Source organism: Vulpes lagopus, chromosome 8 (genome assembly GCF_018345385.1).
Source record: "Vulpes lagopus strain Blue_001 chromosome 8, ASM1834538v1, whole genome shotgun sequence".
Lineage (NCBI taxonomy): Eukaryota > Metazoa > Chordata > Mammalia > Carnivora > Canidae > Vulpes > Vulpes lagopus.
The window spans coordinates 104,141,281-104,157,488 of record NC_054831.1 but is presented as its reverse complement, the minus strand read 5'-3'; the positions used below and the strand labels follow the sequence as shown (position 1 = coordinate 104,157,488).

Genomic DNA, 16,208 nt, shown 5'->3' with positions numbered 1-16,208 from the left:
GGGATCACCACCTAAGCCAAAGGCAGGTGCTCAACCACTGAGCCACCCAAGCTTCTTGATTGCTACCTCTTTTGAAACAGTATGGCAGTTCCTCAAAAAGTGAAATACAGAATTATCATATGACCCAGCAATTCCACTTGTAGATATAAATCCAAAACAAATGAAATCTTATGTCCACACAAAAACTTACACGAATGTCCTTAGCAGCATTACTTCTAATAGCCATAAGATAGAAAACAACCTAAATGCCCATCAACAGATGAATGAGTAAATAAAAAGTAGTATATTTATATAATGGAGTATTTGGCAAGAAAAAGAAATGGACTATTTGACACATGCTACAACATAGATGAGCCTTGAAAATATGCTAAGTAAAAGACACCAGACACAAAAGGCCACATATTATATGATTTCATCTAAACAAAATGTCCCAAATAGGCAAAGCTACAGAAGGTAGATTACTGGTTGCCTAGGGTTGAAAAGGGTTGAAGAAAAAAAAAAAAAAAAAAAAGGGTTGAAGGATATGGGGAGTGCATGCTCCAACTGTTAATGGTGAGGTTACATAACTTTTAAACACCATAAGTATACGCTTCAAATGGGTTAACTATATAGAATTATCTCAGTAAAACGGTTATTTTTAAGAGCTGAACAAGGAGTGCCTGGCTAACACAGTTGGATAAGTGTTTGACTCTTGGTTTTGGCTCAAGTCATTCTCCTGAAATGATGGGATCAAGTCCTGTGTAGGGCTCCATGCTCAGCCCAGAGATTGCATGGGACTCTTTCCCTCTCCCTCTGCCTCTTGACCCCATGCTTGCTCTCTCTAATAAATAATCTTTTAAAAATTAGTTAATTAATTAAAATAAAACAGAAGTGCTGAACATATATTATGTATGATATAGTATGCTTATATTTTTGTTCTGAAAATACACATATATTTTTATACATATATGTGTGTATGTGTATATGTGCGTGTGAATGTATCTACGTACCCAGTCCCACATTTAGATGCTTATACATATAAAACACTTTTGGAAGTCTACAATAAAAACATAAAGGCAGTTTACTACTAGATGTAAGGTTAGGGGACTGGGAACCAAAGTTTATTAAATTTTAAACTTGTGGACAGTGTCTTATTCTTTGCCACACACGTTTATCTTTCTAAAAAAAAAATGTTTGCTTGAATATTCATGTACACAAAAAAATACACAAGAAAATGTTTAATCAAGTAAATATAGCTAACACTTGAAAAACATGGGGTTTGAGTGCAGAAAACCTCTTATGCAGTAAAAAATCTGCATATTTGATTCTCAAAAACCCTAACTACTAATAGTACACTGTTGACCGGATGCCTTATTGGTGACATAGTCAACCAACACATAATTGCATGTTAAGTATATTAGATACTGTACTCTTACAATAAAGTAAACTAGAACAAATAATGTTAAGAAAATCATAAGGAAGAGAGCAAATACAGTTATAATACTATACTGTATTTATTTAAAAAAAAAAATCCATGCATAAGGGCGCCTGGGTGGCTCAGTCAGTTAAGCATCCAACTCATTTTTTTTTTTTTTTTTTTAAATTTATGATAGTCACAGAGAGAGAGAGAGAGAGAGGCAGAGACATAGGCAGAGGGAGAAGCAGGCTCCATGCACCGGGAGCCCGATGTGGGATTCGATCCCGGGTCGCCAGGATCGCGCCCTGGGCCAAAGGCAGGTGCCAAACCGCTGCGCCACCCAGGGATCCCAGCATCCAACTCTTGATTTCAGCTCAGGTCTTGATCTCAGGGTCAAGATCAAGCCCCACATGGGGCTCCACACTCCATATGGAGTCTGCTTGGGATTCTCATATTCCCTCTCCTTCTCCTGCTCCCTCCACTCTTGCTCTAAATAAATAAATAAAATCTTTTTAAAAATCTGGGGTGTGTTGTTGGCTCAGATAGTTGGGCATCTGCCTTCGGCTCAGGTCATGATCTCCAGGTCCTGGGATCAAGCCCCACAGTGGGCTCCCAAGTCAGCACAGAGTCTACTTCTCCCTCTCCTTCGGCCTCTTCCTCCCCCTGCTTGTGCTCTTTCTCTCTCTCTCAAACGAATAAATTTTTAAAAAACTTTTAAAAAGCCATGAAGAGTGGACTCATGCAGTTCAAACGTGTGTTATTTCGGGTCAACAAAACACAAAATGATAATGAAGCTAGTTGATGCATTTAATGGTGTTTATCTTATAGTTCACTCCCCATTTTGAAAATTTTAATACTAAATTAAAGTAACTTTAACCGAATATTCCACTTGAAATGTTAATGCAATTTCTCTTGTAAAAGTAATTTTGTAGCTATTTAAGGGAATAAAATTTACCTCTTTGACTTTCTATTACTTCTCCTCTGTTTACAAACAAATTGGGAACTTCCTGATGAACATTCAACCTGTTCGTTCTCACAGCTTTAAGATTTGGTTTAGGCTTGGGAAATCTACTTCTCATTCTCAAATTACTGGTCACATCAGAAGTTGTATTCCTAGAAAAAGAAAGAGGGGAAGAGAGAAAAATTCATCAACCATGTAAGAATTCCATCTCATTTCATACATTATGATAGTTATATGTCACCTACTCAGGTGCCACAGTATCTCTAAGTGTTCATTTTTTAATGCTGAAAACACACAGCAGTAATTTTATTCAAAATCTAGAAGGGGGATGTCTGGGTGGCTCAATGGTTGAGCGTCTGCCTTCAGCTCAGTGTGTGATCCAGGTGTCCAGGCACGAGTCCCATCCACATCGGGCTCCCTGCAAGGAGATTACTTCTCCCTCCCCCTGAGTCTCTGCCCCTCTCTGTGTCTCTCATGAGTAAAGAAAGAAAATCTTAAAAAAAAAAAAAAAAAAAGTCTAGAGAAGGGAAGAGAATCTGGACCAAGTTTGGAAAACAGAGTATATTTACATAAAACTATTTCACTAAAGCTTCAAAGATGCACACGTTGCATTAACCAGTAGGGGTGCCTCTCTGGCTCAGTGAGTAGACACTGTGGTTTCTGATCTCTAAGTCATGAATTCAAGCCCCATGATCAGTGTGGAATCTACTTTAAAAAAATAAATTAAAAAAAAAAAAAAAAAAGGCAAGCCAGGGGCACCTGGGGGGCTCAGATGGTTAAACATCTGTCTTAGGCTCAGGTCATGATCCCAGAGTCCTGGGATCGAGCCCCCTGTCAGGCTCCCTGCTAACAGGGAGTCTGCTATCCCTCTCACTTGTCCCCCCTTTCCCTGTTCATGCTCATACGCTCTCAAATAAATAAAACCTTTAAAAAAAATGCAAACCATTACACTGAAATCAAACCAGCCAATCCTCACTTTAAAGGCTGAGAAATTAGCAGTGCCTACTTCACACTTATACAAGTATTACTCAAAAGCTATTAACTAAATTGATAGTTGGTTTAAATGTATTTATTAGGGTTGGCTCATTGGTTGAGTGAGCATCTGCCTTTGGCTCAGGTCATGATCCCAGGGTCCTGGGATGAAGTCCCCCCGTCAGGCTCCCTGCAGGGAGCCTGCTTCTCCCTCTGCCTATGTCTCTGCCTCTCATGAATAAATAAATAAAAATCTTTTTAAAAAATATATTTATTAATTGCATACTATAAAACTCAAGAGTTTAAGAAAGCAAAATAAACCTGATGGATATAGCGTTTTCCTTTACTTTCTCCATTAAATCAGTTTCCTCTTTAGTACTTTGCTCTTCCAATACAATCTTGTTTTCTTCTAATGATGATGGAGATGTAGTATTGACAGCTGAAGAAAGTTCCTGACATTCAGGAATAATTTTGTGATTTACATTATGTGGGCTAAAAGGAACACAGCTTTTATCCTTTGAATGAACATCAAGAAGTACGCATACTCCTATTACAGAAAAAAAGAGAAAATTAAAAATGACCCAATACAAGTAGGTGTCCAAAGAAAATAAATCCCTCTACATTAAGCAACTGTAAAATTCTATATCATTTTTAAAGTTTACTCTTTTTGGCTCCAAATTTAAATATAAGATCATATATTTTATGCCAGAGATTTGACTTGTTCTAAGCCTAATAATTCTTAGACTATAATTTTTGTGCTATTATAAGGAAAAATGAATCTGTTACCTTCAGTAACTACATAGCCTCAAATAAGTTTCAAGGTAGGATTATCTTCATTTACAATTTTTCAAAACCTGCATATTATTTTCTAAAGATTTGTGACAAGCTCCAAAGCAATACTCTGTCACTGAGAAACGAGCTATATATGGGCACCTGGATGGCTCAGTTGGTAGAGTATGTCACTCTTAATCTTGGGGACATGAGTTTGAGCCCCACACTGGGTGTATAATTTACTCAAAAAAAAAAAAAAAAAAAAACCCCACAAAAACAAAAAAACAAACATGAGAGAGTAAATAAGTCTATATAAGGAACACCAACCAGAAAACTCCTTAATAAATATATAAATATGGGTCTAGAAGTCTAAAGCCTAAAATAAATGGCAGGCAACTCATCTCCAGACAAAATAATGAGGACGAATATAATTAGCATAACTATCCATTTAGTATACGTAAACTAGAAGGGTCCTCAGACAGTAAAGATCATAACTTCTCTGTAAGGTTAGTCTAATACTTATGGGTTGACATATATTTTGGGTCAGTCCAAAGTAACAGAATAGTCACAACTAGATTATTTCAATGACTGCTATTGTCCCTTCATACTATATTCGATTGTCAGGTAACTGTGAAGACAATCCACAGCAGGAACTCCTTTGCTAAAGTAACATGTATAAAGTGATCAGTGACCAATGAGATGAGTTAACCCATGTTTATGATGCTTATGTTTATCATGTTTATGATGAATAAAGTGTAAGACTCACTATATTATTCCAGGAATAAAACTTTTTTAAAATAAACCAAGCATACTACTTTGAAATGGTGGCTACTACATCTAAAGGGGTAAGTTAGATGGATCAATACACACATATTACCTTTTTCTGGAAAAAAACAAAATTATGCCAAATGTTAAAGGGAGATACTGCCTTATTAGTCAAATGTGGGTATAATTTCTTGAAAGCCAAAAAAGGCTTTTTGTGAAGCACCTGGCTGGCTCAGTCAGTTAAGCATTTGCCTTCGAATCAGGTTATGATTCCAAGGTCCTGGGATCAAGTCCTGCTTCCAGTTGTCTGCTCAGCAGGGAGCCTCCTTATCCCTCTCTCTCTGTCCTTCCCCCTCATGTTCACTCTCTCATGCTCTCTCTCTCTCTCTCAAATAAATAAAATCTTTAAAAAATAAAAGGCTTTTTTTGGTAGGACTTAGATTTTATCCTTACCATCACTCTGCTCTGTACCAATCTCTGACTGCAACACTAGATCTCCCATTGTAAGTAAAGTTATAGCAGCTTCAGTGCTTCCATCACTGGTACCTTGTGAGGAAATATACCAACATTAAAATAGAAAAATGAAGCTGAAAATTGAAGTTTGTTTACTTAGAAAACATTTTTAATTCAAATATTTATCCTCTAGCAACAAGTTTCAATATCCTCCATACCACTAATGTCTTACTAGGGCAATGTTTTGTTACTACAAAAAAGAAATCATTGATTGTTAGCTTTTACTCATTGAAAATGCCTCCTTCTCATTAAGTAACTTACTAACTACAAAGAAAGTACAACTGTGCAGATAGAGGAAATAAGTAATATTTCTTTACTAAACATTTAATTCTTAACTCACTTCATAATTATTCCAAGAATCCAAGTTTCTCCTGGATATAACACATTCAACAGTGGAACATATTGTTCAACTCTCCAGTAAAATGATTCATTTGCTAACAAATACCAATACGAAATTACCCTGTTAGTGTTAACCAAGTAGTTTTAGCAGTTCCCTTATTAACAGTTACCTGTTTCATCTTGGATATGTTCACCTGTGTTCACTTCCTAAAAGAGGAAAAGATAAACAATGTCTTACATATTTTGCCAAATATATGTTCTGTCTCAAAAAACCATGATTTTTACAGTTCTTCAGTATTATTTATTACAAAGGAGTGGAAACTGTTAAACATAGGTCATGATGTTATATGTAGAAAAGTCTAAGGAATAAACTAAAAAAGCTACTAGAACTAAAGAGTTCAACAAAGTTCCAGGATGTAAGACCAATATACAAAAATCAATCATATTTCTCTACATTTGCAATAAAGAACCTGAAAGCGAAATTGAAAATACAGTTCCATTCACAACAGTATCAAAAATAACATGCTTGATAATAAATTTAACAAAGGAAGTGCAAAGTCTATACTGTGCAAACTATGAAACACTGTTGAAAAAAATCAAAACCTAAGTAAATGGGCAAATACTCATGTTCATTCATTGGAAGACAATATTGTGAAGAGGGACTAGCCCCCACCACAAAGTGATCTACAGATTCAATGTAATCCTAATCAGAATCCTACATAATGTGCAAAAATGACAAGTTTTTAAAATCCATATGGAATTGCCAAGAGCTCCACAACAGTCAAAACAATCCTAAACAAAGAATCAAGTAGGATGACATATTCTTTCTAATTCCAAAACATTAAGCAACCATAATCAATAGAGCATCACTGGTATAAGGATAGACATATAAATCAATGGAATAGAACTGAGAATCCAGATATACAGTCAACTGATTTTTGACACGAATCCAAGATAATTCAATGGAGGAGGAGTCTTTTCAAAGAAATACTGCAACAACTGTACAGTTATACACAATGAAGAAGGACTCTAACCTCACACAATATACAAAATTTAATTCAAAATTGATTAGACTTAAATGTAAAACTATAGGAAAATCTGGGCAGCCCTGGTGGCGCAGAGGTTTAGCGCCGCCTGCAGCCCAGGGTGTGATCCTGGAGACCCAGGATCAAGTCCCACGTCGGGCTCCCTGCATGGAGCCTGCTTTTCCCTCTGCCTGTGTCTCTGCCTCTCTCTCTCTGTGTATCTCTCATGAATAAATAAATAAAATCTTTTAAAAAAAACTATAGGAAAATCTATAAAACTATTAGGATGGCTCAGTTAGTTGAGCATCTGACTCTTAATTTCTTAGGTCATGATTTCAGGGTCGTGAGACTGAACTCCATGTCAGGCTCTACACCCAGCTTAAGATTTTCTCTCTCCCTCTGCTCCTGCCCCCCAAACTCGGCAGGCGTGCTCTCTAAAAAAATAAAAAATAAGTAAAACTAATAGAAGAAAAATTGGAGTCAATCTTGAGGACCTTGGCTTTCACAAAGAATTCTTAGATATTACAGAAAAGAATGAGCAACAAAAAAGATAAACTGGATTTCATAACTAAAAACCTTTTTATTGAAGATTTTACTTATTTATTTGTGAGAGACAAAGAGAGAGAGAGGCAGAGACAAAAGGAGAGGGAGAAGCAGGCTCCCTGTGAGGAGCCCAATGTGGGACTTGATCCCAGCACCCTGGGATCACGACCTGAGCCAAAGGCAGACACTCAACTACTGAGCCACTCGGGTGCTCGAAATTTTGTACTTTAAAGTGAACCATCAAGAAAATGAAAAGACAATTCACAGAATAGGAGAAAATATTTGCAAACATGTAAGTGACAAAAGACTTGTATCCAGACAATATAAGAAAATTCTTACAATTCAATAATAAAAAGACAAACCATGAATTTTAAAAAATGGGAAAAGGCTATGAATAGACATTTCTACAAAGATGATCTACAAACGGTCAATAAGCACATGAAAACATGCTTGATGTCATTAGCCATTAGAGAATGCAAATAATCAAAACCACAGGAAGGTACCATTTCATATTCACTAAAGATGGCTAGATCCAAAAAGTCAAATAAAAAGTGTTTGCAAGGATGTGAAACTGGAACCTTTATACACTGCTAGTGGGAATGTTAAAATGGTACATCAGCTTTGGAAAACAGTTTCCTACTTCCTCAAATTATTAAACACAGAGTTACCATATGAGCCAGCAATTACACTCCTGGGAAGGTATCCAAGAAATATGAAAATGTACTTACTGTCAATAGAGAAACTTCTACATAAATGTTTACAGTAGCATTCTTTATAATAGCCAAAAGATGGAAACGACCTAAATGTTCATGAATACATAAACAGATAAACAAAATGTGGTATTATCCATATGGAGTATTACCTGACCAAAAAAAGGAATAAAGTACTAATACATGCTAGAACATGGCTGAATCTTGAAAATATTATGCTAAGTGAAAAAAGCCAGGCACAAAAGTCCATACTGTATGAGTTAATTTATATGAAACATCCAGAACAGACAAATCTATAGAGACAAAAAGTAAATTACTGGTTATCTAGTAACCAGTAGGAGGAAATAGGGAGCAACTACTTTGTGGCCACAAGGTTTCTTTCTGAGGTGACAAAAATGCTCTAAAATTGACCATGACAATGTTTGCAAATATCTATAAATATACCAAAACCCACTAAATTGTAAACTTTCAATGGGTGACTTACATGGTGTGTGAGTTGTATCTTAATAGTTGTTAAAGAGTATAATTCCCAGTCTTCATTTCCAAAAACAAGATAAATACTAATCAAATAAGGAAGAGTACCAAACAAAATGCAACTAAATATATTTTAAGTAATTTGTATTTAATATGGATTTAATGGAACAGAACCTTTACCTCAGTTTATAAGGATATTAAGAGTTATTCATGCATACACCAAAAATCAATACTTTCAAGCGAAATACAAAATCCATGATTATTCACCAGTTTCTACTATGGCTCCCTATAATGATAGAAATTGTAGTAAGAATGGTTTGTAAACTTAAAGCTTTCTTTTTTTTTCTTAAAGATTTTATTTATTTATTCATGAGTATACACAGAGAGGAGAGAGAGAGAGAGGCAGAGACACACGCAGAGGGAGAAGCAGGCTTCACGCAGGGAGCCTGACGTGGGACTCGATCCAGGGTCTCCAGGATCACACCCCAGGCTGCAGGCTGCGCTAAACCGCTGAGCCACCAGGGCTGCCCAACTTAAAGCTTTCAAAATAAACTTCCATTCATTTGAAATAAAACAAAGAGTTAAAACAAAACACATTAAAATGGATGCTTACAACAGATAATGCCTTTATACTTTCTTCTTTCATTTCCTGAGTAGTCACATCTGTGTTTGAGAGTGGATGTTCAACAACAGCTATGCATCCTATATCTGGTGCGTTCACGGTTATTTCAAGCTGTCAAAAACAAGAAGTTTCATTATTTCATTTTGGCATACCACACTCAGTAAAACACCATGACAGGATAAAATAAAGTGTTAAACTGAAGAAACAATCCACATTCATACACAATTTAAAAATGAAATACAGTAATTCTTAGATTGACTGACATCAACTTGGCAAAAGTTAAAACATTTAAGGTTTTCAAAGGGTCTGTGATCCTTACAAACAGTAGGCAAAATTTCCAAGGCAATTTTCTTAGTACCTAGCATTTCACTTCTACTATCCCCACTTTGGTCTACTTACCTATAATTTCTCTCATCAATCTATTTATGGAGTGCTTTCTAAAAACTAGAGGGCAATAGATACAAGGATACAAAGCTGAGTAAGGCAAGTTTGGTCTCTGCTCTCAAGGAACTCACAATCCGAGAAAAACAGACATGCAACTATCTAACTATACACATTCTTCAACGGTTTAAGAGAGAGGAGTGGAAACCCACCCTTGCACCACGGCAACTATCCTCTCCCACAACTCCATGATAGCCATAGCAATGGACGTAAGAAGAAAAAAATGAATTCATTCACATTTACTCACTTAGTAGTCTTTTGGTCAAAGGCCCCTATAATCTGGGGATTAAAGGACTAAGATTTATCTCCTGACTGTATACAAGACAGTCTGGCTTCTACTCCCTTATTAACAGAGAGAGAAGTATAAAAAATCATGATTCAGGGGCACCTGGGTGGCTCAGGTGGTTGAGCGTCTGCCTCCTGCTCAGGTCATGATCCCAGAGTCCTGGGATCGAGTCTGTCATCAAGCTCCTTGCTCAATGAGAGCCTGCTTCTCCCTCTCCCTCTGTGGGCCACTCCCCCTGCTCATGCTCTGTCAAATAAATAAAATCTTTAAAAAAAAAAAAAAAAGTACAATTCAACAGAAACAAAGTAAAGAGTCAAGAATGAAAATCTGGGGATCCCTGGGTGGCGTAGTGGTTTAGCGCCTGCCTCTGGCCCAGGGCGCGATCCTGGAGACCCGGGATCGAATCCCATGTCGGGCTCCCTGCATGGAGCCTGCTTCTCCCTCTGCCTGTATCTCTGCCTCTCTCTCTCTCTCTCTCTGTGTGTGACTATCATGAATGGATAAATAAAATCTTAAAAAAAAAAAAAAAAGAATGAAAATCTGCCTTCATGATATAATTACTATAGTAACACTTCTGCGTCTTTTTTCAGGAGCAAATATTAGAGAAAATCTTTGCTACTACTCTATAGACCTGGGATCAATGAAAAAGTTCAAGTGACTTGAAAAAAAATTTTTTCTGAAGAGTTGAGAATGAATGATAAATGGAAATATTGTAGATATTCCACTTTTAGAACATTTTCATTATTTCAAGAACCCCATATCCATTAGTTATCACTTTTTTTTTTTTTAAGATTTTATTTTTATTTTTTCATGAGAGACACAGAGAGAAAGAGAGACAGAGACACAGGCAGAGGGAGAAGCAGACTCCATGCAGGGAGCCCGATGTGGGACTAGATCCGGGTCTCCAGGATCAGGCCCTGGGCTGAAGGCGGTGGTGCTAAACCGCTGAGCCATCTGGGCTGCCCTCACTTTTTTTTTAAAGATTTTATTTATTTATTCATGAGAAATACAGAGAGAGAGGCAGAGACACAGGCAGAGGGAGAAGCAGGCTTCTCACATGGAGCCCAATGTGGGACTTCATCCCAGGTCTCCAGGATCACGCCCTGGGCCGAAGGCAGATACTCAACCACTGAGCCACCCAGGCGTCCCCAGTTATCACTCTCTTAACCCCTCATCTCCAAATCCCTAAGCCAAACCACTAATTTACTTTCTGTCTCTACAGATTTTCCTGTTTAAGACATTTCATGTGAATGGAATTATATGTGATTCTTTTGCAACTGGCTTCTTTCTCTTAACAATCTGCCTTTCAAACCAATGAAATTTGTAAAACACAAAACATACAGCTAAATCATTTTTTATGCAGTATTAATCAGCTGTCCTTGTGATTATTAACAGTGAATAAATAAAGGTGGCTGTGGACTTCCATTTACAATAAATATGAACTTACACATTCAATAATCTATTACTTCTGGATTCAACATTACTTGAATTGATTTAAGTTTCCTACTTTTATTTATTTTTTTTAATTTTTTTTATTTATTTATGATAGTCACACACACACACACACACAGAGAGAGAGAGAGAGAGAGAGAGAGAGAGAGAGAGAGAGAGAGGCAGAGACACAGGCAGAGGGAGATGCAGGCTCCAAGCACCGGGAGCCCGACGTGGGATTCGATCCCGGGTCTCCAGGATCACACCCTGGGCCAAAGGCAGCCGCTAAACCGCTGCGCCACCCAGGGATCCCTCCTACTTCTTTTATTATTATCATCACAACTATCTCAGCTCCAAATTCTGTTGCAAATGACTCAGAAATTATCACAAATCCTCAATACAGAAGAGATGCAGTTGTGCTGCTCTTTAAGCCGAGTAATTTACTGAAAATTGAGGCAGAAACAAAGCTGGAATACTAGACCCAAGAAGCCAAAAAAGGAGCTCTTATAACAAAGTAAGTTAAAATATTATGTCCCTCCACCTCCTATCCATTAGGATGGCTACTCTGAGAAAAAAAAAAAAAAGAAAAAGAAAAGGAAAGAAAAGGAAAGAAAAGAAAAAAGAAAGAAAGAAGAAAGAAAGAAAAGAAAGAAAGAAAGAAAGAAAGAAAGAAAGAAAGAAAGAAAGAAAGAAAGAAAGAAAGAAGAGCTGGTGAGAATGTGGAGAAATCAGAAACCTTGTACACTGCTGATAGGAAGGGGAAATGATGCAACTGTTATAGAATCAGTATGGAGGTTTTTCAAAAGAGTAAAAATCGGTGTACACTTTACCATATAATACAGTGACTCCACTTCTAGGTATATGCCCCAAAGAACTGAGAACAGGGTTTAGAAGAGGCATTTGTACATCCATGTTCATAGCACCACTCTCTGCAGTACCGAAAAGATGGAAGCAATCCAACTGTCCATTGACAGATGAAAAGATAAACTGTGGCATAGTACATGATGAAATATCATTCAACCTTAAAGAACATTCTGACAAATGCTACAACATGGATGAGGACAGATACTGTATGATTCTAGTTACATGAAGTACCTAAAGTCCTAAAGATGAATGTAGAATAGTGCTTGCCATAATCAAGAGGGGAGGAGGTAATGGGAATATACTGTTTAATGGGTAAAGATTTAGTTTTGCAAGACAAAAAAGTTCTGTGGATAGATGGTAGTGATGGTGCAGCACAATAATATGAATACACTTAATACCACTAAACTACACACTTTAGAATAGCTAAGATGGTAAATTTTATGTTATGTGTATTTTACCAATTAAAAAAAGAAAATAAAGGAATACGTCCCTTCTACTTTCTTTACCAACTAAAACTTAGCCTCAGCCTATCAGATAGTTAACAAAAAACACCTGTCAAAATGAAAAAGAGAACTTAATCAGAAAGTAGATTAATCAACCTCCACATATTAAATGAAACTAATTGTTCCTTATTATTATACTACCTCACAGTGGGCCTGGGTCATAAAGCTTAAGTAACCACAGGAGCCTCCTTCTACTTATTCCTTCAGATATCCACCAGGCCTCAAATAAATTACATACAGTAGAGGCTATTTAGAAAACAAACTTTTCAAATCAAAATAATCACTAAGAAGAAACAATACTATAAGACACACTCTAAGAAAAAAAGACAAAGTTTCAAGAATTGAAAAAAACAAACCACCTCTTCCATTGTTTCCTCTATTTGAGCAGAAACAGGTTCTGGAGATCTGAGACCAATGGGAACAAACACTGGAGCTTTGTTTACTTCTTCTGGGGCAAGATGGTAACTTTCGTCTTCATAATCAGGCTCAAAATCTTCAGCATCATCTTCATCTTCTTCCTGTGAAGCCCGAAGAGTCACCAGCGTGGCCTTAGAAGCACGAGGTTCCTTCTTAAAGGTCTTACTTCGAACTCGTTTAGATCCACGCCCTCTGGTGACACTTGGTTTCATCTTGCGATGCATTCTCCTTCCACTATGATCTACCTCACACTCTGAAGCAGAGGAGATAGTTGTTCTTCGTTCCAGACCAATTTTAGAGTAATTTGATTCTTTTAACAGCTGTGGAGAGCTGGACGTTTAATCAAAATAACAGTATAGTCATTACAGGCACAAGGAGAAAGATATTGTAATGAAAACCAAATCTTAGAAAGAAGTCCCACTTCAAGCCATTAAAATGAAAACACCCACAATCCATTATGTCAAAGTTACTCTGTGAAATGAAGAAAGAAATGTACTATTACTACTAGTTTCTTATTCAGAGTTCATTCTTAGTTCTACCTACACATTTTTCATAGTAAGTTTTTAATTCTGGGGCCATTTTTTCCTTGTTATTTAAATGAGGATAAGACATGAGACTAGAAATTATTAGAAGAAAATGAGAAAAGGAAAATGATCCAGTAAAACAGAATATGGGATCAAAAAGTGATATTGGTGTATCCTAGTGGGTAAACAGAAGAGGTTAAAATAAAGAAGGGAAGGCAGAAAATCCATCAGAACAAAGTTGTTTTTTAGAATTTAAGTTCCTTTTCACTCCCCTTAAAAACTATAGAACGAGGGATCCCTGGGTGGCGCAGCGGTTTGGCGCCTGCCTTTGGCCCAGGGCGCGATCCTGGAGACCCGGGATCGAATCCCACGTCAGGCTCCCGGTGCATGGAGCCTGCTTCTCCCTCTGCCTGGGTCTCTGCCTCTCTCTCTCTCTCTCTCTGTGACTATCATAAATAAATAAAGATTTAAAAAAAAAAACAAAAAAAACTATAGAACGTGAGTACCCTTCACCTATGTTTATGGCCCAAATCAAACTATCACCTTAATTATTTAGGGAATTCATACTACTTTGGTCAGGTTTTTCTGCTCATGTCTAATACACTTAATATCCAGAAACTGTAAATGTAGGAAAGAAATATCTTCCTAAGAACATCAGAAAAAGGTAAACTTTTTAGGTAAATAAAAATCCTAAGTGGGAAAGGAACAGACCTGTAAATAAAAAACCTTCTACATTTCTGTTAACAGATCTTTTTACTCTATCAATAAGTTAAGGTAGGATATCTATAAAGAGTAAGTTATTTTTATTTCTTATTCTGAAAGTATTTGTTAAATAAAACTTTACCTTGATAGTTTACTGACACATTGCTCCTCAACAACTAAAGACACAGAATTATCTCTTCCAGTTTTTTCTCCAACACTTCCTGATGGTCCAACTTCTGAATGAGCTTTTTTTTTTGCCAAACAAGCCTCTTTGGAATCTATACAATCTTTTCTTGATGAAACTTCTGAAGATGTCAGAAAACCAGCCTTTTCCTTAAATTTAAGAAGAAACAGCTAATGTTACCATAGAAACAATCTCTATGATAATTTGGTTCAGTAGCTGTGCCTAAAGCTCTAAGCTTATTCACACACACACACACACACACACACACACACACACACATACGTGTGACTGGTTTCTAACTTTTTATAATATTAGAAGGTCATTCTATTTTTATAAAATTTACAGTACAAAAAACAAAATTTGTATTCTTAAAAATTCTCTTCTTAATGATCTTGACAAAACAGAACCCAATGATAAAAAAGTATTTTTTCCAAACTTACTTTTTGAAGATGGGTGTCAGAATCCCTTGGCTGCAGCAAATTATTTTCTGGCTTCCTTGCCTCACTCTGATCTGCTCTGTCTCTTCCAATGTCTGGTTCCTCTTTCTTACCATGTGCTCTTCCCAAATTTGGCTTAACCTTTTGGAATCGCCTTCTTACCAAATGTGCTGGACTAGGAATTGAACTTTTAGGTTCATCTCTAGAATGAAGCACAAATTATGATGAAAAACCAAAATCAGGATATTCCTTATTGATGTAACAGCTGTTATATCAAACAATTTTGAACACAAACCAATACTATTTTCAAACAACTATATATAAATTGGCTTTAAAACCAAGCACATAGAATGAAATCACATGCTGATATAAAGACTCCAAAAGCCTTTATAATTTCCATTTTCTGTATAGTCTGGGAAATAGTTTTACAGTAATACTAATATTTTTTTTTAACTTTAATTGATTCTGGTGTGTAGCATCATAGTACTTCATGTAATTTTTCAAAGAAACAACTAGATACCAAAAAAATCAAAGTAGTTAAACATGGATTTCATAAAGTTACTTTAACCAATTATCTTCAACTGGGCTCTGAAGCATAAGCAAATATACAATGGTCACAATATCGTTGGCCCTTCTGGTTCAAGACCAAGCTTGAAAGCCAGAATCTGTTCTCCCATCACAGGCCTTTCATTTATGGAAAAGGGTTTACAGACAGCCATGTCATAGGATCTCAAAATAATCTATTCGTATCTGCCAAATCAGAAAAAGACAAGGTTTGACGTTCAATAGAATAGGTATAACTCCCAAAACAACCCTTAAACAGCTGTCTTATTTTCCTAGAAAATATTTTAATAATTAACAAGAATCTGAATTCTGAATTGGGAAGCTTAAAACCAATATAAACTTGGATATTTTTTTTTTAACTTGGATATTATAAAGAAAATTAGGTATATACATATCAAGAGTTCAATGAAACATATATGCTGGAGACTAATCTTAAGTGCAATTCTACAAAGGCAAATAAGAATAAAATAGATATATAAACCTAACATGCTACTGATAACAAAAGGAACAAGACAATACTGAACTTAGGAACAGTCTAACATTAAAACTATAAAGGTTTTTACTCTGAAGAAATTACCATTCACGATAAAGCAAATAAGTGGTATAAATTTCATGAAGAGAAAAAGGTTGTTCTGGGCACCTGAGTGGCTCAGTGGTTGAGTGTCTGCCTTTGATTCAGGTTGTGATCCCAGGATCCTGGGATGGAGTCCCACATTGGTACTCACAGGGAGCTTGCTTCTCCCTCTGCCTGTGTCTCTGCCTCT

General features: G+C 36.5%; 1 protein-coding gene across 2 annotated transcripts in view; it reads right to left on the bottom strand.

Moving 5' to 3' along the window:
- BDP1 (B double prime 1, subunit of RNA polymerase III transcription initiation factor IIIB) overlaps window positions 1-16,208 on the bottom strand; it is an 89,926-nt gene that overhangs the window by 22,801 nt on the left and 50,917 nt on the right. For both annotated transcript variants that reach the window (XM_041766694.1, XM_041766695.1), the window contains exons 23-30: window positions 14,884-15,082; window positions 14,402-14,592; window positions 12,976-13,363; window positions 9,083-9,202; window positions 5,888-5,924; window positions 5,319-5,411; window positions 3,651-3,876; window positions 2,352-2,509 (exon numbers count right to left, since the gene is read on the bottom strand). In XM_041766694.1, the coding sequence (XP_041622628.1) occupies window positions 2,352-2,509; window positions 3,651-3,876; window positions 5,319-5,411; window positions 5,888-5,924; window positions 9,083-9,202; window positions 12,976-13,363; window positions 14,402-14,592; window positions 14,884-15,082 (1,412 nt within the window). The remainder of the gene's footprint in view (window positions 1-2,351; window positions 2,510-3,650; window positions 3,877-5,318; window positions 5,412-5,887; window positions 5,925-9,082; window positions 9,203-12,975; window positions 13,364-14,401; window positions 14,593-14,883; window positions 15,083-16,208) is intronic.